The sequence below is a fragment of the Lethenteron reissneri genome, unplaced genomic scaffold (genome assembly GCF_015708825.2).
Source record: "Lethenteron reissneri isolate LAM-NWPU_2019-01 unplaced genomic scaffold, ASM1570882v1 scaffold_1640, whole genome shotgun sequence".
Lineage (NCBI taxonomy): Eukaryota > Metazoa > Chordata > Hyperoartia > Petromyzontiformes > Petromyzontidae > Lethenteron > Lethenteron reissneri.
This window is the reverse complement of record NW_026891378.1, coordinates 4083617-4104251: the sequence shown is the minus strand read 5'-3', so window position 1 is coordinate 4104251 and position 20635 is coordinate 4083617. Positions and strand designations below refer to the sequence as shown.

The 20635-nt window shown below is 49.3% G+C and overlaps 2 protein-coding genes and 1 non-coding gene across 3 annotated transcripts; 1 reads left to right on the top strand and 2 right to left on the bottom strand.

The window, feature by feature from the left end:
- The first annotated feature begins 235 nt into the window (after positions 1-235).
- LOC133339039 (E3 ubiquitin/ISG15 ligase TRIM25-like) lies at positions 236-10588 on the top strand. The gene is made up of 6 exons (XM_061547163.1): positions 236-994; positions 2223-2318; positions 3097-3330; positions 4413-4435; positions 4810-4904; positions 6035-10588. Exons 1-6 carry the CDS (start codon positions 434-436, stop codon positions 6586-6588), a joined length of 1563 nt encoding a protein of 520 aa, XP_061403147.1. The 5' UTR covers positions 236-433; the 3' UTR covers positions 6589-10588.
- On the bottom strand, positions 9312-13561 carry LOC133339040 (uncharacterized). Its single transcript, XM_061547164.1, has one exon. It carries the CDS (start codon positions 11099-11101, stop codon positions 9584-9586), a length of 1518 nt encoding a protein of 505 aa, XP_061403148.1. The 5' UTR covers positions 11102-13561; the 3' UTR covers positions 9312-9583.
- A 5908-nt stretch (positions 13562-19469) lies between these two features.
- TRNAT-UGU (transfer RNA threonine (anticodon UGU)) lies at positions 19470-19542 on the bottom strand. Its single transcript has one exon. It is a non-coding gene; the product is annotated as a tRNA-Thr (tRNA).
- Positions 19543-20635: the final 1093 nt, after the last annotated feature.

Sequence of the window (20635 nt, the reverse complement as noted above, 5' to 3'; positions counted from 1 at the left end):
ATCTGTTCCAATATAAATGCTATTGTAGTGAGTTGAGGGGAGGTCAGATGAGTTGAGGTGAGTTGAGGGGAGGTGAGTAGAGTTGTGATGAGGGGTGTGAGGATAAGGATTTGAGACGAGGTGATCCTAGTATTTTTTTAAGCCACCCCTGGAGCGGAGACGTCTGTACTATCTCCTACGTCAACACATTCCAGGTCACGCCTCGTGACATGCAAATCAAACGAAAAGACTTCCTGCTTCCTTGTCACCTATTTACGTAGCTTGTTCCTAGTTTAGCGTCTCAGACGGAGCCAGCGATTGCCTGAGTTTCAGACAGAGGCTGCCTGAGCTACAGTCATAGACTATCTGAGCTACAGTCAGCGACTGCCTGAGCTACAGCCAGCGACTGCCTGAGCTACAACCAGCGCCCGTCTCTGAGTGGAGCCACAGGGCCATGGCGAGTGCGGCTCCCAGTGGTAGCGAGGCTCCAGGGGAGTTGACCTGCCCCATCTGCCTGGACGCCTTCCGCTGCCCCTGCACGCTCAGCTGCGGCCACTCGTTCTGCCTCGAGTGCGTGGAGGGCGCTTGGGATGTGGCCGAGTTCTTCTCCTGCCCACAGTGCCGAGTGACCTTCCCTCAGAGACCCAAGCTGAACAAGAGCGTGACGCTCGCCAACCTGGTGGAGCAGCGCAGTGCCGCAGATGAATTGGCTACCGTGGCCTTGTGTGACTTCTGCAACGATGGCACGACTGCTGCCTCCAAGACCTGCCTCAGGTGTGATACGTCCTACTGTGCGACTCATGTAAAGCCTCATCAGGAGAATCCGAAGTTCAGGGACCACATTCTGGTGGCTCTAGCCACGAATCCTGAAGAACGCAGATGCAAGAAGCACAGAGAGGAGATCAAGTTTTACTGCCGTCAGGACAAGCGCTTGGTCTGCACAACCTGCACCATCGCAGGAGACCACAAGGGTCACGATGTGGCTACACTGGAGGATGAGCACAAGACACGGAAGGTGAGACAGTCTGCGTGTGTGAGCGGGAGCCTCTCCTGCGTTAAATCATCATTTCCCAGTATGAACTGAACAATAACATCCAACTAAATATAATTCCTCTCGCAGCTGCCCATTGTTCCTTCACATTTTAACAAGATTGTTTTAATATAAAGTATGCTGAGGTTGTCAGTGCAGAAATAAAACAACCGAAAGTTATTATAAATCCTGTTGTATGGCAAATTTATGAATGTACTCTTAGTATATTTTATAAAACTGAAGGACTTTAATGCGTACAATGTGTTCTTAAAATTACATGAGTGCATAGACTGTGGTTTGAATACAAAAAGTGGTTTGTGGTAGAGAGGAGCAAAAACTATTTTTTATTTTACCAAGTGAAGCTCAATGAGCTATGAAACTCTTTTTCATAGGCAACCTGGCCACAAATGACAGCTCAACGAAGTGGCTTATCAGGTCTAAATGTATGGCAGCCAAATACTCTAAATACATATTCCTTAACGTCGACAGAAAAACCGGAGGACCCGGATAGAGAGACATGCAAACTGCATTTATACAGGCATCAGGCGCGGGCTCGAACCCAAGACTTCCTGTATAGCAGGCAAGGCAGATAACATCTCGCCACTCCGGTGCCTTTTCCACCCACTACTCCAGTAGCCCCGCACACTACTCAGCACCGCCCACTACTCAGGCAGCCTCAACCACTACACAGGTAGCTCTGCCCACTGCTAAGGCAGCTCCACCCACTACTCAGGAAGCTCCACCCACTACTCAGGTAGCTGCGCCCACTACTTAGGAAGCTCCGCCCACTGCTCAGGTAGCCCCACCCACTACGCAGATAGCCCCCCCCCCCCCCCCACTGCTCAGATAGCCCCACCAGCTATACAGGTAGACCCGTCCGCTACTTAGGTAGCTGCGCCCACTACTTAGGTAGCACCGCCCACTGCTCAGGCAGTCCAACCCACTACATATGTAGCCCCACCCACTACTTAGGGAGCCCTGCGCATGTTTGAGCTTCTCGTGAAATCAGTTCCCTGCAACGCTTGCTCCCCCAGCCTCCATCGCTGGACCGGGGCTACTCCCCCTATCACTGTGGAGGGGTCCGTGTGTGGAGCGGGGTTGAGAGGGGCCGCTGCAGCCTCGAGATGGGACCGTCACTGTGGAGGGGTCCGTGTGGAGCAGGGTTGAGAGGGGACGTTCAGAGTGGAGTCTCCCCTGGTGACGTCTCTCACAGAAACAAGTGGGAGAGGAGACGCGGGGGGTGGAGGAGAAGAGGAAGGAGGCGGAGGAGTCCGTGAGGCGGATGGAGGCCGCTCGCAGGGACGTGCAGGTACCGCGTCTGGGCCGGACTCTGTGACCCCGTGACTCCACCCTGAGTAGGGTTTGTGATGTAGGACATCTCACATCATTCACGTGGACTTCCATTGGCTCCGAACACATCATTGGACTAAAGACACAACGGTCAATGCGCCTCAATAATCAGGACGCTCAATCAGTGGTTGAAATTCCACATTCCCATATCTCCATACAACTTACCACTTCAACGCCTGTTTACTATATTGGTCAGATGAGGTGGTACGTACCTCTTATCCAATACTCTGGTGGCAGAGTTGGTGGATCACACACAGACTGTTGTACACCATCTTACTGAAACCAATCAGGATTTATGGTGGCCAGGTGGCAGTATACATGTGGTTTTCTCTCACATTCAAAACATTAATTTAGAGAGGAATTAGCCTAACTTCCCATTTCATTAAGGCTCTACTTTTTGAAGGCAAATTACAGACTTCCCTTGGCTTCATGCTAAGGTAAACAAAGCCTCGCCCTGATAGCCTTGCGAATGAGAATGGCAGAAACGTTAAATGTACTCATGATGGTATTTATAATTTCATTGCCTCACAGCCCCCGCAAGTTATGGCGAATCGTGTTGTAGTGAAAATGCACAGCGGCGTTATAAGACGCAGAGGAAGAAGGAGGCCTCAGTGCTGCAGACTCGTATCACTGTCTGGACACCTTCAGAGTTGCACTCGGGTCACACCGACCTGAATGTCATTTCACAAAGGAGCAGACATTTAATGAACAGAGATGGCATTTGTTTCTCTTTGCAGGGATCCATGACAGATGAAAAGGCCTCAATCTCGGTCAGATTCGCCAGCGCGAGAGCAGCGTTGGATGCAGAGGAGAAGGCGGCTTTAGAGCAAGCGGAGCAGAAAGGGCGCAAGCTGCTGTCCCAGATCGAGAAGAAGATCGCTCACTACCAGCGCGACATCAGCGAGCTGCAGGCAGCAGCCACTCGCCTGCAGGCCCTAGCGCAGGAGAGGGACTCGCTCGCGTTCCTGCAGGTGAGCGATGAGTCTCCAGTGTCGCTATTGGCACAGAGCCCTCTCACCAGCAGCAGCAGCAGAGAGAGACTCCTGAATGAGAGTTCGCATCCACTGGGCTTGAGAACACAGCTCCACTCATGGACTCGCATCGCAGCTCCAGTAACTGCCATGTGGAGCCCAGCTCATATTTTCTCAGTTAAATTAATTATCTCTCTCGTCCTTTAACAGATTCCCATTAAGTTTGTTTAATTGTGAATATAAACTAAATGGTATTGGAATTTCACTTTTTAAATCAACCCTACAACAACAGCAACAACAATGTACACCGTATTCATCATCAGCCATGATCTATCCACTGATGGATGAAGGCCTCCCCAAGCTATTGCCAAATCTCATGATGCCGCGATGCTGCTTCTTACTTTGTGGACCTCCTCTTGTTCCTATTATGGAAGCTAAATAAATACGAGGTCTCATACACTTATTAATGATATCATTGTGTCTTGAACATGACTTCTACAAGGCCTGCACCATGTGCATTGGTAACGCTGGAAATTTAAAGTCCCAAATTACTCAACACAGATCAATATCAACCGGTCTCACTCTGACATATTTGCCCTGCAATTCAGTGTTGGCCCTCATGGGGGTGGCGAGATGGTAACTACGTCACCTAGTATACCGGAGGTCGGGGACATCACTATACATTTGGAGTTTGCATGTTTCTCTCCGTGGTCGCATGGCTTTTATCCGGGTCCTCCAGTTTTTCCCTCCACATTTGGAAACGTGCGTTTAGAGGATTGGGCTGTTATACATATCCACGTGATGAACCACTTTGTTGAGCTATCATTTGTGGCCAGGTCGCTTCTGAAAAAGAGCTATATAGCTCCGTGGGCTTTACCTGGAAAAAAATAGTAGTTTATAGTTGACCATCAACCAGTTTCACTCTGAAATATTTGGCCCGTAAGTCTGTGTTAGTGATCATGGGGTCATAAGCCAAGACTTTGGGGTTTAAATTCCACCCACAGTTTTGCAGTGTGAACTCCATTGAATGCAAGGAAATCAAAGTAGAGTCACAATAACGCATCTCTCTCTCTCTCCCACAGGGGCACCTGGAGGAGACGCGCAGGTAAAAGACGACTTTCACTCATGGCTCGACACACGACAACATGGGACTGAGTGTGGGGCGTGGGCAGTGAGACACTGGTTGTGTATGGGGATGCTGTGTGGTGAAACTGCGTGTGGTGATGCTGTGTGTGGTGATGCTGTGTGTGGTGATGTTGCGTGTGATGATTCTATGTGTGGTGATAGTAATGCTGTGTAGTGATGTTATGAAAAGTTGTGATGAGTTATGCTTTGTGTGATGATTCTAGATGAGATGGAACTGTGATGATTCCAATTGTGATGATGATGTGATGATTGTCTATGAGATGGAGCTTTGATGATCCTGTGAGTGACGATGCTCTATGTGAGACAGTGGCCATGTCTGCTCTGCTTTCACAGGACAGGGAGGGTTACAGCAGCTCCACCCTTAGCTCCCTGCCAAGAGGACATTGCCTCGCTTAAATTCCTGGAAACAACTGCAGTCAAACGCCTGTGTGAGTACTTCAGTGTGAATCATGGGTGATTGGGTGATCTTGACAAAAAATTATCCCCATGTGTGTGCACGAGGTCGACTCAGCCTCAAATGATTACCTGGTGTTTTGTGTAAACATCACCACTAGGGAGACAAAGGTGGCCAGGCGTAGTGCTGGCCACCCAGCCCGTCGTGTGTCGTGCCAGCCTTCATAGACGCTCACGGACAGCACTTGTCCCAATAGTCTGGAAGACTACACCGGGGATCTTAATCTGTGTTCACATCCCATTCCAGGACCCTACTGAACTGAGTCAGGGGTAATTGTGATGTTGAGATGCAGTATGTGCCTGTGAATGTGTATGAGTGGGAGGGGGCGGTAGCACACTGCACTACGAACCCAGTCCCTTGAGTTTGATTACCTGCCATGGCTAACATCAGTGGCAGGTGATATCTGATCCAGTCCTGGGCCTCTGTTAGGCAGTTTAAACCTCAAATGAGTTCCTGATGCTGGTAATGGTCATAATGATGCTGATAGTGGTCGTGATGAGGATGGTGATAATGATGCTGTTAGTGATAATGTGAGTGATGGGAATGCTGATGGCATTGGTGATGGTGTTCTTCATGGGATGGCAGTGACGGTCGCGGTGATGGTAATGATGGTGACATTGGTGATAATATAGGTGGTAATGGATGTGATGGTTTTGCTGATGGCTCTAATGGTCGTAGAGATGATGATATTGATTATGGTGGTCATGGTAGTGATGGTGGTGATGATTTTGATGGTCGTTGCGATGGTTATAATGACGTGTTGGTGATGTTGGTGATAGTGATGAAGATGGTGGTGATGGGGATAGTGGTAATGGTAGTGATGGTGGTGATGGTGGTGATTGTTTGTGATATGGTGATGATGGTTGTGATGTGGCTTATTTGTGATAGTGATGTTGTTGATGTTCATAGTGTTGATGATAGTAGTGATGTTTATATTGTTGTCATTGATGGTATTGATGGCGAGGATGCTTGGTGATGGTGATGTCTGTGATGTAATTGTTGATGGTGAAGATGATGGTTGGTGACGGTGATGTTGATGGTGGTGATGGTGTCTAATGGTGATGATGGTGTTCTCTAGTGATGTTTTCATCGCTGTTGTCACAGACGGATGTTCACTGACTCTGGACACAAACTCAGCTCATAACAAACTAAAGATCTCCTCGGATCTCAGGACAATGATGCTGACCGGTGCCTCCCAGGGTCGCCCCGATCACCCACACCGGTTTGATGGCTGTCCACAAGCCCTGTGCTGTGAGAGCTTCTCGTCGGGGCACCACTACTGGGAGGTGGACGTGGGGGACGCGCGGCGGTGGAGGGTTGGAGTCGCGTACGGGACGATCCCACGGAAAGGGAGTGGTGGTGCTGCACAGCTGCTGGGAGGGAGTGACGTGTCCTGGTGTTTAGAGAAATGTGACGACGGCTTCTCAGTGGTTCATGGTGGAGTGAAGACTGCACTGTTGGTGAGGGGGGCCCCCTCCCCCCGCAGAATCGGGCTTCACCTGCACTGGGAGGTGGGGTTCCTGGCGTTTTACCGTGCCGACTCCATGGAGGTGATCCACGAGGTTTGGCGGAGATTCTTGCAGCCTCTCTACCCTGGGATGTGGGTGAGGTGTTGTAATGATCGATTGGAGATCGTGGATTTGAGTCGTGCATCCTGAGGATGAGGAGAGATAGAAATCCAAGAAACGGAGAAGGGGGATGGTGAGGAGAGGGTGGAATGGAGGGTGAGGTGAAAATTAAGGGACGGGTGAGGTCAGCATAAGGGGAAGGTGAGGAGGGAGGGTGAGGTTCAGGTTGGTGTACGTGAGCGATGTCGCCAGTGCAGTACAAATCGCCAGTGCGGAAGTTTGAGGGATTTGAATGAAATCTGAGTGGGGATTCAGCGCAGCCCCAGAGTCCATGTGGCTGCTCCTTCACCTGCAGTGCGCATTCGCGTCACACCTCCTCATCCCTACGATTCACCATCATCATCATTACCACCAACCCATCATCACTATCATCAATATTATCCCCATCATCACCACCATTAACCACCATCATCACTATCAACACCTATAATCACATCCATCATCATAATCATCATCACCACCACCACCATTATCACCATCATCACCACGATCATCATCATTATCACCATCACCACCATCATCATTACCACTACCATGATCACTATCATCACAATAATCACAATCATCACCACAATCACCACGAACACTGCCACGAACACCACCATCATCCTCGTCACCATTTCAACATTATTACTACCACTACCACCTTCATCGCACTCATCACCATCATCATTACTATCATCAACCCCCCCCACCCCTTCGCAAATCCCTGATCTCCACATGAAACATTAAAGACAATACACACTACGTAACGTTTAACTCATCCCATCAGTCGCAGGCACGGCCGTCTCGGAGTGCCTAATTGAAGCGGCATTTGGTTCAATGCGAGCAACACTGGGCAGGTTTCGACATTCAGTGTCTCATCAGCAGCAGGGCCAGGCATTTCTTAAACCAAGGCTCACAAAGTTTTGCTGACCGGATTCCTGGCTACCTGCCTGGCTTCTTGGCGAGCGGGCAAGCAAGTGGTGACATCACAGTGTTGTATATGCCGGGTCTTGAAAAATTAATAAAAACTAATAAATATTAAATGAAAAAATATGTAATTATCCGAAATTATGCTAATTTATGTGATTACCCGCATGAATTGTTATAATTAGGGAGGTGTGAATGTATTAAGTTATGCAAATGTATGTGATTATGCTAATGTGTGCAGTAATTATAATTAGGCTTAGCTTCGTTGTCTAGGGTCGCATTATCAATCGGGATAATACAATGAACTGTATAAAGTTATGCAAGTGTGATGTAATTATGCTAAATTAAGCTCGGCTTCGTTATCAAGGGTTGTATTATCAATCAGGGTAATACAATTATTCTCGCTTTAACATTTACTGATTATGTCTGAGTGTTTATGTCAGGTCTCCAAATTCAAATCTCACCGCAGGATACAGTTCTCATAATTGAGATTATTATGCATGAAATTAGGAAGGCACCACTCATACTCTTTTGTGTTAAGCCATTTTAATTTCTAACCAAAAACATAACACTCTAATATGCAAACTCTTATGCTTGGAATTGTCAACACAGTACCCCTGGAGATGTTCTCCTCATTGATCCGTACATTTAACCCTCAATGATTACGTTAACTGGGTAACAGAACATTCGATTAATTTCTCAGTAACGCGAGCATATACGGCGATAGGAAAATGTCCTTAAACATGCATGTGACGATATTCATACGAACGGCAATAAACATTTCCCGAAGGAAAAAGTATACGTCAATTAATTCATTGGCAAGATTATGCAATTAACGAAAACGAATGACTAAAATACTTCTAAACGACCGTATCCACGTAACTCAATGGGCAGGTATGCTTTTCACGATCAGTTTATATTTAACGCACCACCTTGGAATGGCAACCCTTCTAGAAACACAAATATAACTTTTTGGAACAATCTTATTAGACCCGATATGCATGTTGTGTGCGTGTGTCTTCTTTTATCAATTCTTTGCGTAAAGCAGACACCGAGGTTGGGCATTCCTTGTACCAAAAATTTTGTTTGTTCCCTGCGGAGCAGTGAGCGTGTGAGGGTGGGCGTGTCATACAAACGGCTTCCTTGCTCCCTCTCGCTTGGGGCGTGTCTGCTGGCAGCTGCCGGCTCCTTCCACTGCTGGATGAGCTGGTTGCACGCGCTCTCTCCTGCCCCGTGCTCTCTGGCGATGAACGATGCGCTCGCAGTTCGTTCGCTGGTGGCAGACACCCTTGCTCGATGGAGCTGGTGGCGCTGCTGTGTGCTTTCTCTCCTGCTCTGTGCTCTCTGGCGGCGCACAATTGCGCGTGCAGCTGGTTCTCTGTGATGCTGGCTTAGTCGACACTTGGCACTTTCCGCCCTTTCTCGAGGTTGATTGCTTGGCGTTGCTCGTCGGTTCAACTCGAGCTGCAGCTGCTCGTCTGTTGGCACTCAATCTCAAAACCTGTACATTGTATTTGCACACCTCTTAAACAACTGTGAAAGCTTAGTACAATACAACTTATCGCAATCCTTGACTTTGCAAGAGACTCAAAACATCAGGAAAATTTTAGAATAAATTTTCAGAGATACTCTGTCGGTCCATGCCGAACTCAACACCGAGCATCACCTCGCCCCTGTTCTCTGCGAGACACCACACCCATTTCTAATGTCGAGGTCAAGCCCCGCAGCCTGCTCCTTTGCAAGACTGAATTGCATGATCTGTGTCCGTGCTTAAATGTGAAATTCTCTCCCCTCTTTGCGCGTCTCTTGCGAGATAAAAAAGTATAACCCGTAAAAACTAAGTTTTTCACTATAAATCCTTTACTAGCAGTTGCCGCCCGCGAAGCGGGCGGTGTGTATATGCTTGGTTGGTGGGGAGTTGAAGGTGGCTGGACACAATATACATGTTTTGGTGATTGTTGAATGTTTATTTTTGTGAGGTTATATGTATTTTTATGAGACGCTCAATCGACAATATTCAAGAATGCAAGTAATTGAAATATAGAATGCAACTTATTCAAATATCTGGCGATACACGATATTCTTCGTGTACACTCCGTCTTCCTCCTCGTCGTCAGGTCCCGCGAAGCGCCATTCGCGTCTTGTTCCGATACGTAGTGCCGTTCATGTACTCATCCGTGTACGTCCAACCCAGTTCCCCGAGAGGGAGCAAGAGAGGACATTGAAGTGAATCGTAGATCGAATGGGTTTCGAACAGTCGCAAAAGGCCACCTGACCGTGGGAAGAGAAGAAAGTCTCGGTTATTCGCCGCGTTGCCGTCATCAACCAACACAGCAGCAACCTCCGTGGCGGTGGGGAGATTGTGCGTGCGGGGTCCCGCATAGTTGTTTGCACGCAGGCGAAACACGACGTTGACGGGGTTGTCGCCGGCTTCGATCATGCTTCTCATCCGCTGACTAGCGCAAACACGTTGCACGTCTCCAACATGTGCTCCAAGTCCAACAGCGCGACTCTGTTCAGGCCACAAAAAATCCCGTCGGCGAGCCACTCGTGCTTCCACATCTGGATCGTACACGTAAATCTGTGCAAACTTGGGCTTCGTTGTCTGACCGGCTTGATCCGTATATGGTAACAAAGATCCCAAGAAATGGCCCATCGTTCCTTGGATACGGTATGTATACACGCCTCTCTGCCCTTGGACACTTTGATCTTCTGCTACTGGGTTGAAGCGGCGATTGCTTAAAGACGCACCAAGCGACGTAAATGCAAACACTTGATTGTACATGCGTATCTGCTTCAGAAACTCTTCATCTTGGTACCACTTGCGTAGAATGGCCGGTGCAGGCTGGAGTGGCGGAAGAGCGACCTTGCCGTCAATGCAGCATGTGATCGAAGACTCGCCCGGCCACTTCCATGCTCGACACTTTGAGCAAACCGAAGTTGGCTCTGGTAGTTTGTGTCTTCCTGCGATATTCTTCCCCGAAACTCTGGAGACTTCAAACTCGTCTTGGTTGGCGAGGGCGGCCTTGTAGCGCTTGGTTCGCCGTTGAACGCGTCGCTGTTCCAGCGTCTCCTCGACTTCGTTTTCTGTCCTCTCCATTTGCCGTTGGGACTGGCGCTGTCGCATCTCCTCTAGTTGTTCTTCCGTCATCCTGGCGAGACGTTCAGCTTCCAGCTCAGCATGGCGTCGACGCGCTTCCTCCTGCTGTTCTTCCGTCAACCTCCCGCGGCGCTCTGCTTCCAGCACATTGTGGCGACGTCGTTCTTCGTCTTGCTGCTGTTCCGTCAACCTTCGGCGCCGCTCAGCTTCCGAGATACTGCGACGATATCGTTCATCCAGTAGTCGCTCGGCAGTCATTCTGGAACGACGCTGGGCCTCCAGCGCAGCACGATGCGCTCGCTCAGCATTTTGTTGAAACAGAGATTGCTCAGCACGTCGCTTTAGGCGACGCAACTCCTGAAGGCCTAGTGTAAGTTGTGGATCCTCCCGCGCTGCGGCTCGAGCAATGACAAAGTTAGGGTCGTCTTCTTCTTGCTTACCTTCTTCAAGGTCCACGTGGAAGTCGCCGGGAGAAATGACATGATCGTGTACGTCCATGAGGACATCCTGCATATGACTTGGTTGATCCATTGCGTCGTTGCCAGCGTTGGTTGCTATGCGCCCTTCATCGATAGCATTCCCCAAGTAAAGCTCTCACTTTGGCTTATTCAACCGAAATCGCTTCATTCGGCGGCGATTGCGGCGACGATCTTTGACCTCTTTGGGCTCGGTGGCGGCAGGAGTTGCATGTACGATTTCGTTTTTGTGCAAAGCATCCTCGAGCTCCTCTCGTGTGTCTCTGTTTCGCTTGCTATAGGGATTTGGATGAAGCATTATCCTAGGTGAGAGTGAGTATGAAATAGTTGAGCAGCTTAGGCACCCTCTCCGTGTTCCACGACCAGTGCTTGTAGTAATCGTGGTGGCTGTGGTGAGATATCCGGAAGTGTGCGTACACAAACGTGACGCGTTAGACAGAAAGCCTATGTAAACCGCGTTGCCTCTCAGTCCGTGACATCTGAAGCACTGTAGAATATATCTCGCTGTACTGTTGCGCACCGGTACTGGCAGATAAAGTCCCCCCGACTGACGCACAAACGTTGTGACGACAGATATAATACACGCAGTGCCTCTACCCTGCTCGCTACCAAGTCCCTACGTGACCGCCAGCTATGTTCTTGCGCGTTCAGAATGTATTTTTTACCCAAAGATGACCCTCACTTCCGCACGCACCACTATCCACCATAAGCGCACACTGGCACACTTACAGATGCAGCGGTTTTTTTTATTTAATTCGTAACACAGCATCGATATGCGCTCCACCATCCACCATGCCCTTGCATTGCAAAAACACAGCTCCGGTGTGCGTGAGCGTGTGCGCCAGCCACAGTGACATTGGTCAGCAATGGCACCGTTCCGGTCGCACACAGGTTGGCCCCTGCATCCTCCGTCTGTATGTACACACACAGATCCGCTATGGGGCCACCTGTTTTTTTATTTTGAAAATGTTATTTGTCGGTGTTATGGCGTCCATGGGGACGTGATCAACGTCAATACATCTAAATGGTAATAAGCCAGATGAAGCGAAAAGTAACCATTGTACCCATGAAACAGTGAGCTCCGTTGCCCCATGGGGGTATTGAGCCATGGGCGAAAGTCCAGAAACTGTAGGGGGCGCTACGCAACTGGCCGTGGTCCCGGCAGGTGAAGCTGGCAGCTCAGTCCGCGAAGACTCACCGTATAGCGAGCCCTGGCTACTCGTAAGGTAAAGTTGTTTGGGGACTCGACTAATCGCAGCACGCAACAGCAGGCATTTTGTAACATAAATAAACGTATATGACCGTAACAACCATTCGCACACTTGCATACACAGCACACTCACACAGCGCAGGGTCTGCGGCCACAGTGCACTGCAGCACTGCGGTGCAGACCTTGGCAGACCTATGCTATGACACACCGCTTACGTTCTGTGTGCTTCTGCTTTATTTGTAATCGACGACTGACTGACTGACGCGTGCTGCCGGCCAAAAGCACGCAGCCCACTTTCAGCCAATGAAATGTAAGGGATAATTTATTTGTCCAATTAGATAGAAGGCGACACCGACAGAATTTATCGAGCGCTGGTTTTGTAATATGTAGGGCCGTGAACTGTGCTGGGCCACTTTGCACACACTTGTATAGGCCCAATGCAAGATTAAGCACAGTGGGTTGAAGGGAATGGGCGCAATATTGATGGAGCTGCATCCGAAAGAGTGGTCAGTTTTGGCCACTGGGCCATCGAACCGAACGCCAGCAAGAATAATGAACAGATTTAATAGAAAGTTCTGGAATGTAAAATGTATGTGGCTATCTAATTAGTGGAGGGTTCTTGGTTGCACCCACGGACGTTCTTCGTTGGCGAGATATCGCCACCAGGACGCAGTGTTCGGCGGGTGCAACAGCAACACTGTACCCACAGTAGATTTTCCGTTGCGATCATCACTCCGATTATGGTGTTGCGTGAAAGTAGGTGAAATGTTGACCGAAGAGACGCTCGCCTCCGGCAGGTTAATATATTTATTTTTATCGAATCTAAGTGAGCTTTGGCTCTCTTCCGGCTGTTTAATATATTTTTAGCGAATCAAAATGAGCTGTCTAGGTTTTGTCCAATCGCGGGAGCGCGTAAATAAATAAATAAACGTCCAGACACGCACGCAGAAGACCAAACCAGCTTAGTTGTTTAAGATATGCGTGGCGGCTAGAGTCCTCTCGTCCTCTGGCTTGAGATGGCTGCCACCTATGGGTCAGATGATTGCATTGCACCATTAAGCAATTGGTAATTAAATATAATATTTTTGTCCTAAAAAGTGTAAAATTTTGGAAAAAAAATTTCACGAACATTAATTGTTACGCACAACGAGTCTGTGTGGAAAATGTCAGCTCGATTGGATCACGGGAAGTGGGTTAAAAAACTACCGAAAGATTTGCACGGTCGTAAGCAAGCAAGCGAACTTAATATAAAGGATTTAAAAACAGATTCCCTCTGTCACCGTCCTCTCTCCGCGGCCGCACCTGATTACACCCCCCCCTCTTCCCTGCTTGTTTGCATTCCCCCCCCCCCCCTTCATAGTGTTTGTTATCTCGTGGCCAGACACCCTTCATACGTATTTTATGGCTACCATGTGTTTGTGTCAAATTGTTGGAAGACAAAGGTGGCCGGGGAGGTTCTGATTTCATGGAATACATATTATCTAGTATGGTGTGTTTAACCTATTTTCTTGTATCTCTTATGCGTTACCCCTGGTCAAATATCTCGTGGTTATTATTTGGCTTATGTTTTACCAAGATTCGTAATGCCCCTCGTTGTTACCACCATTATTCCGAGGGTTTTCCAAGCTTTGTTATAAGTCTGTGTCACCAGGGATCGGTGTTTTATTTTGAGTTATATTTTGATATCCCGAGGCTGTAGATATATCCAAGCCCTCACTTTCTTGACTGCCAGAATTCACATTCCTTGGTTCTCTTGGTGAAGTTACATGGATAGAAAGATACAATACAAAATAATATGAGTTGAATAAGGGTGAAAAAAAATAATAATAATAAAACCACTAATATAGCCTGCAGTCTATAACGTCGATTTGTTCTTTTTGCAGAGTTTCAACTTTTTACCGTTAAAGAAAACGTGAGTTGTAACGTCCGTTTGTCTCTGCTCTGTGCTCTGGAGATTTGTTTGTGAACGGTCCAAAACGTTCGGGGAGGTCATGTCATATGGTCATCTACCAACCTGAAGATTTCCCAGATAGTCGCTAATCCCTCTTTGCCCCGAAGTTTGTTGTTTAATGTTTTTATGACCTCCAGATGCTTGGTGTGGCTTGTGAGGGGTAGCGGAGTCGAGAGTGCTGGAATTTATTTATTATTTAAGCCGGGTTCCTGCGTGGTGCTGACGTCACCCCCCCCCCTCCGTCCTAATCCACCATTCACCCCAGGGTGGGAATTCCACACAAATGAGTGGGATGTGTCATCACGCTACCGTGTCATACTCAGATCATACTAGCAAACTACATTAGAAAAATACATTTTGCTGGCTGGATGGCTGGAGAGAGAGTAAGGGACGGACAGTCAGGTACAATGGCCGTGTGGGCTGCTCGTTTTTGATTAGGATAAAAAATGTTCAATAAAAAATTGAAGGTAAAAAAATCACACAGCACGTGTTATTGTCTTGAGTATTACTGTTTTCCATAAAGTGGGTCTATATAAAGCAATACACGTACAGCGACTCGGACGAATTTGACGTGAGTTTGTTTGTGACCAGACCAGTACTCGCTGTGTCTGATTCAATACAAATCCTCCTGTAGTGCGCGTTCTGTCTATCAACAAAAATGTGGCAAGTTTGCTGCACTGTGAACTTGAAAGAGTTAATGCATTAGCACTTTTATAGATTCACTCAGACACAGACTCACCACACAGACACACAGACTCACTCACACAGCCCCATAGACTCATCACATAGACCCATAGACACACACTGAGATCCACACTCACACAGAGACCCATACACACACACCAAACCAGACAGACTCAGAGACCCATAAATTTACTCACACAGAGACCCATAGACTAAGACAGAGACCCATAGACTCATGACACAAAGATCCATAGACTTACACAGAGACCCATAGACTTACACAGAGACACATAGACTCACAAAGAGACCTAAATGCTCACACAGAGACCCACAGTCGGTTCTGCCGCCACTGCTGCTGTATTTGTTGTTGATGTGGTTGTTGTTTATGTTGTTGATGTTGTTCCACGGAGATGTTGGGGCCTCGGACCATCGTGGGTCAGGGCTGGAGACAGCTTCCCTGCACGCGTTGCTGGTGCTGTGGAACACAGCAGAGGCATGGGAGCAGGGCCAGAGGGAATGTCAATGATGGTGTACACGTGACTGTGTGTAGACGTGTTTGTGTGTAGAGGTGTCTGTGTGTATACATGTCTGTGTGTGCCCACGTGTCTGTGTGTGTCCACATGTCTGTGCGTGTACACGTGTCTGTGTACACGTGTCTGTGTGTACACGTGTGTGTCCATGTGTGTGTCCATGTGCTTGTGTACACGGAGTGGGAAGCGGTAGTGTAGTGGTTATCACGCTGCACTAAGAACCCGGCGAACTGAGTTCGATTCTAGCTCAAGGCCAACGCTGATGACGATTATCTGAACCGGTACTGAGCCTCACCTCGGTCGACTCAGCCTGAAATGAGTACCTGGTGCAGTGGTGTGTAGTGAACATCGCCACCAGGGAGACAAAGGCGGCCGGGTATTGTACTGGCCACCCACTCTCTCGTGTGCCACAGTGCCGGCCTTGATAGGTGCTAGAACTCGCGAACAGCACTTGCCCCTAGAGTATATCGGAGGCTACACGGGGGAGCTTTGTCTCTACAATGTGACAAAGCTCCCCGTGTAGCCCACCCAGGCTGGAGGAGCAGCAGCGCCTGTCAAGGCCGCCACTGTGGCACACGAGGGGGTGGGTGACCAGCACCACGCCCGGCCGCCTTTGTCTCCCCAGCGCTGATTTTTACACCGCACCAGGTTCTGATTTGAGTCCGAGTCGACCTAGGGAAGGCACAGGACCCGGTTCTGATATCACTCGCCACTGATGTTGGCCGTGAGCCGCGACGCAGCGCGCGCAACCACTCCCCACACTTAACACTTACAAACTACAACCATTAACCACCAATCACAATCACAGTGGGGGTCTGTATGGGTCTGTGTGGGTTACTATGGGACTCTGTAGGTCTCTGGTTCTCAGGTCTCTGTGAGTCTATATGGGTCTCTGTGGGTCTGTGTATGGGGCTTTGTGTTTGGGTCTCCGAGTATGGGTCTCTCTGGCTCGCTGTGGGTCTATGCATGGGTCTCTGAATATGGGTCTCTGTGGTTCTAAGTATGGGTCTCAATGGGTCTATGTATGGGTCTCTGAGTATAGGTCTGTGATTCTATGTATGGATCTGTGGGTCCCTATAAGATTGAGTATGGTCCTCTGTGGGTCTCTGTATGGGTCTCTGAGTACCAGAAACTGAATTTATACTCCAGGTGGAATCCGAAAAGCTCTGAAGCTTTTTCATCACAGATGTCCGGTCGGGGGCCACTGGGGTCAGAACGTTACAACAACACACAACGCGCGCACAAGCCACGACGGGAGGGGCAGCGTACAGCAGAAGTAAACAAATCACTCAACAGATAGTCTACAAACAGCAGCAAGCTGTGTGTGTGTAGAGAGCAGCAGTGCACGCGTGTGGGTCACTCGCACACAGCGCCTCACTCTCACCACACCATCAGTCGCTAGCCGCTTAAACTCCCCCACCACCACCAACTCAACGTCGCGACTTAAAGACACAAATATAAATAGGAGTAGATATTAAATGAAACGTTATTAAAGTTGTGTTTAATCTCCCTCCCACCGCCGCCGACCGCGTGTGACTGGCATCGGCCTAGGCCGGCCTACCGAGCACCTCGCGCCTCGGCCGGTACGGATTCTATCCGAGGGTCGGTGTCTCTCGCGGCCTCGCCTCAGGGGGTGGTTTAAACGCCTCGGCCTTTTGGCGGGGGGGGGGGGGGCTTCTTTGTCTGTCGCTCTCGGGGGGTGAGGAAGACAAAGACGGCTAGGTGAGGGGGGGGGACTCACGGCAACGAGGATTCGCAGGAAGCAAGGCGGCTTCGTCAACAATGGTGAGCAGGGAGCTCAAAGCCGAATCGATTAGTGCGCGAGGCGCGCCTGAAGCATCGATTCCGATTCCTCTAGAGACGTCGATGAGTTGGGAGGGGGTGGTTTTTGTCGATTTTTTAGATCGATTGTGTAATTGCGATTCGATTTCACGTTAAGTTGAATGCGATGCTAACACGATCCGAGTCGTGGTCATATTTTAGTGAATCGATCCAGCAACTAGAATCAGAATCTTTATACAGGTAGAAACAACAGTTCCACACTGCCCACCAGGGATTATTTGTCTGTCTGTCGTGCATGGTCCCGCCCCACTAGAGCCCTCCCATGGTCGGCGCCCCCGAGCCAAATGGGAGCGGTGGGTTGGGGTTGGTAGAGAGGGGGGGGGGGGTTAGTGGGGGGAGCACCGCCGCGACTCGGGCCAATGAGGAGACGGGCGATGTTTCATTTATATAATGGAACTGGGAGAGAGTGGCTCCATTCATAAAATGGAAGTCTTGAAAAGAAAAAAGCGGATCTTTTTGCCTCGTGTTTATTTCAACATGCCCAGCCTTAAGGTGATTCAGTTGGGGGTGGGAGGGGTGGGGCTGGGTGGAGAGGGGAGGGTGGGGAGGGGCTGGGTGGGGAGGGAGGGGCTGGGTGGGGTGGGGAGGGGCTGGGTGGGGAGGGGAGGGTGGGGTGGGGAGTGGAGGGGCTGGGAGGGGAGGGTGGGGAGGGAGGGGCTGGGTGGGGAGGGGAGGGTGGGGAGGGGCTGGGTGGGGAGGGAGGGTGGGGAGGGGCTGGGTGGGGGGTGGGGCGGGGTGGGGCTGGTTGGGGTGGGGCTGGTCACCCCGTGGTGCCCTTGTAGTAGGTTCCAGGAGACTTGGACGACGTAGTTGGAGGCACACTTATTTATTAAGCACAAAGTACATAACAGGCCGAGATGTACAACACTCGAAGGGGTATCGGCCCCTTCACCTGTCTAACAGGGAGATCAACAATCTGTCACAGCTAGCCTACTCCTAGGTCCTCCACAACCGGGCTAGGGGAGGCTAGCTAACCCAGCCCTGGTTAAGCTGGGATTACGGCACCCTGAGTCCCCAGACCGGCTCTTACAAGAGCATCGGCTCTGGGCTCTTGGGGCCACGCCACTGGCTTGCCCTGGTCAGTCCTGAGAAGGACAGCGATCCAGGGGAGTCCCAGGGCCTATCTAGCAGGTCTTCTTGCTTTGCTGGTTAAGGCTGAACACTGAACCCCGAGCCCTCCGGCTCACCGCCTTATATAGCAACTCCCCCACTGAGGGGTGGGGCCGTGGGGGATCCCAGCGCCGTGTTAGCCCCCCAGGCTAAACGGTGTGGACGTGGATGTAAGCACCTCTCGGCGTACGGGCATAACCACGCCCAGTGTGTTTGTTTGCCCTCCGTAACACCTCTACACCCTTATAAAACTCAACGTTTAACCTACACACTAGACTATACACGACAGGATACACGATACTTATACAGGTAAGAACAACAGGTTCCACACTGCCCACCAGGGATTATTTGTCTGTCTGTCGGGCACGAATGCGCTGTCCAACCAAGTTCCTACCTGCCCACTCCAAAGGAACGTGTTTGCGATGTGGCCAAAAACGACAAATTGCGTAACACAGCTTCATGTAAACTTGACCATGTTAGCAACTCATGACTTGGGAAGGTTGAATTTAAACACGTACACATGACATTTCTAAATAATAATTTTCGGGTGGCAATAATCCAGAAAAAAACTGCCACATTACTGTTAAATACTCGGTCCAATTTGCATCCCGTTTTCCTTAATCGTGACTCGGTGCTCTCCCACAGCATAACCCAATTTTGAAAACTAAGGGTTTTAATGTTTCACTCAGTCTCTTTGAATAATAAGCAAAACAAAGGCCCCAGTGAGAATTGAGCTCACGACCACTGGTTTACAAGACCAGTGCTCTAACCCCTGAGATATGGAGGCAGTTGGCTACAGTTTTATGCAAACTTCTTGAGGTGAGAACACAATTGAGGAAACATCACAAAACCAAAAACCTGGCTTTCTGAGGAACTGGTGACCGATAAAACGACTATTTTATCGCACACGCAATTTAAAAGTAAAAAGTTAATTAAACAAGTAAACTCCTTAGTTAGTTGTTGCCCAAAACAATACCACACCTGTACCAAGTCAGTGCTACCGTGTCCCCTGCTGTTTCTTATTAGCATTGCTGAAATCTTAAAAGAACAGCCTCTCAATTTGTCAATATTGCCGAAGTAGGATGCAAAACTACACAGGCCCCAGCGAGAATTTAACTCACGACCCCTGGTTTACAAGACCAGTGCTCTAACCACTGAGCTATGGAGCCACTCATTTTCCACACCTGCAAATTCAGTATTAAAAAGCTCACAAAACCTGTTAATGCAAGATGCACCAATGCCTCAACTGAAAAGTTAATATAGGTAGGAACAACAGTTCCACACTGCCCACCAGGGATTATTTGTCTGTCTATCTGTCGTGCATAGCCACGCCCTCGATTTGTATTTCATAGAGCGCTTCGGGCGGGCTCAGCAGCACGTGACGCGCCGCCCCACACAGCTTCCGCCGCACGAATGCGCTGTCCAACCAAGTTCCTACCTGCCAACTCCGAAGGAACGTGTTTTAGACTGCAGGTGGAGTCCAGTCGGGGTCACGGGGTCAGCGAGTTACTGCATCCCTGTAGTGTATAGTGTAGTGTATAGTGTAGTGTATAGTGTAGTGTATAGTGAGGAGGCCGCTTATATGCGCCTCGGCGTGTCCGGGCGCACACCCCGGCCACGCCCACCTTCGAGAACTCTCGAGAAGGCTATTCTTCTGACCACGTGGCCCCAGGGTGCCCCCAGGCCCCCACCTTGATCCGGTCACGTATCCAGCCGGGTTCATCCAGAGTGCCACGGCCTCACACAACCCCCGCGGCCCTGACCCACGGCCTCCAGACCCCCCGGTCCGGCCGTGATGTCATTCCCGCATGCAGACGTAGTGACGTCATGTGCGTATGGACCCGCGCGATATAGTGACGCTCCCCCAGGTAGTGACGTCACGCGTGTGTGTGTAGGCGCTGTTGTATATTTGCCGGGTTTTGAAATTTTGATAAAAATTGGGAAAATGTGTAATCGCGGAAATTATGCTAATTTATGTAATTATATGCATAAATTATGATAACCATGTAGATAATCGTATTAATGCATGCGAATGCTTGCGCTTATGTTAATGTGGGCAGTTATGATAATTAGGCTTAGCTTCGTTATCCAGAGTTGTATCAATCGGGATAAAACGATTATCTTTGATTAAACATTTATTGATTATCTTAGTGTGTTTATGTTATGTTAGGTCTCCAAATTAATATCTCAACACAGGATACAGTTCTTATAATTAAGATGGTTATGCATAAACTTAGGAACGAAACACTCAACCACTTTTGT

Excerpts from the sequence above, each read along its gene's own strand:
- LOC133339039 (XM_061547163.1), top strand. The coding sequence starts at position 434 with ATGGCGAGTGCGGCTCCCAGTGGTAGCGAGGCTCCAGGGGAGTTGACC. Across the intron at positions 4,436-4,809 it reads CACCTGGAGGAGACGCGCAG|GACAGGGAGGGTTACAGCAG; the intron begins GTAAAAGACGAC and ends CTGCTTTCACAG. Across the intron at positions 4,905-6,034 it reads AACTGCAGTCAAACGCCTGT|ACGGATGTTCACTGACTCTG; the intron begins GTGAGTACTTCA and ends CTGTTGTCACAG.
- LOC133339040 (XM_061547164.1), bottom strand. The coding sequence starts at position 11,101 with ATGGATCAACCAAGTCATATGCAGGATGTCCTCATGGACGTACACGAT.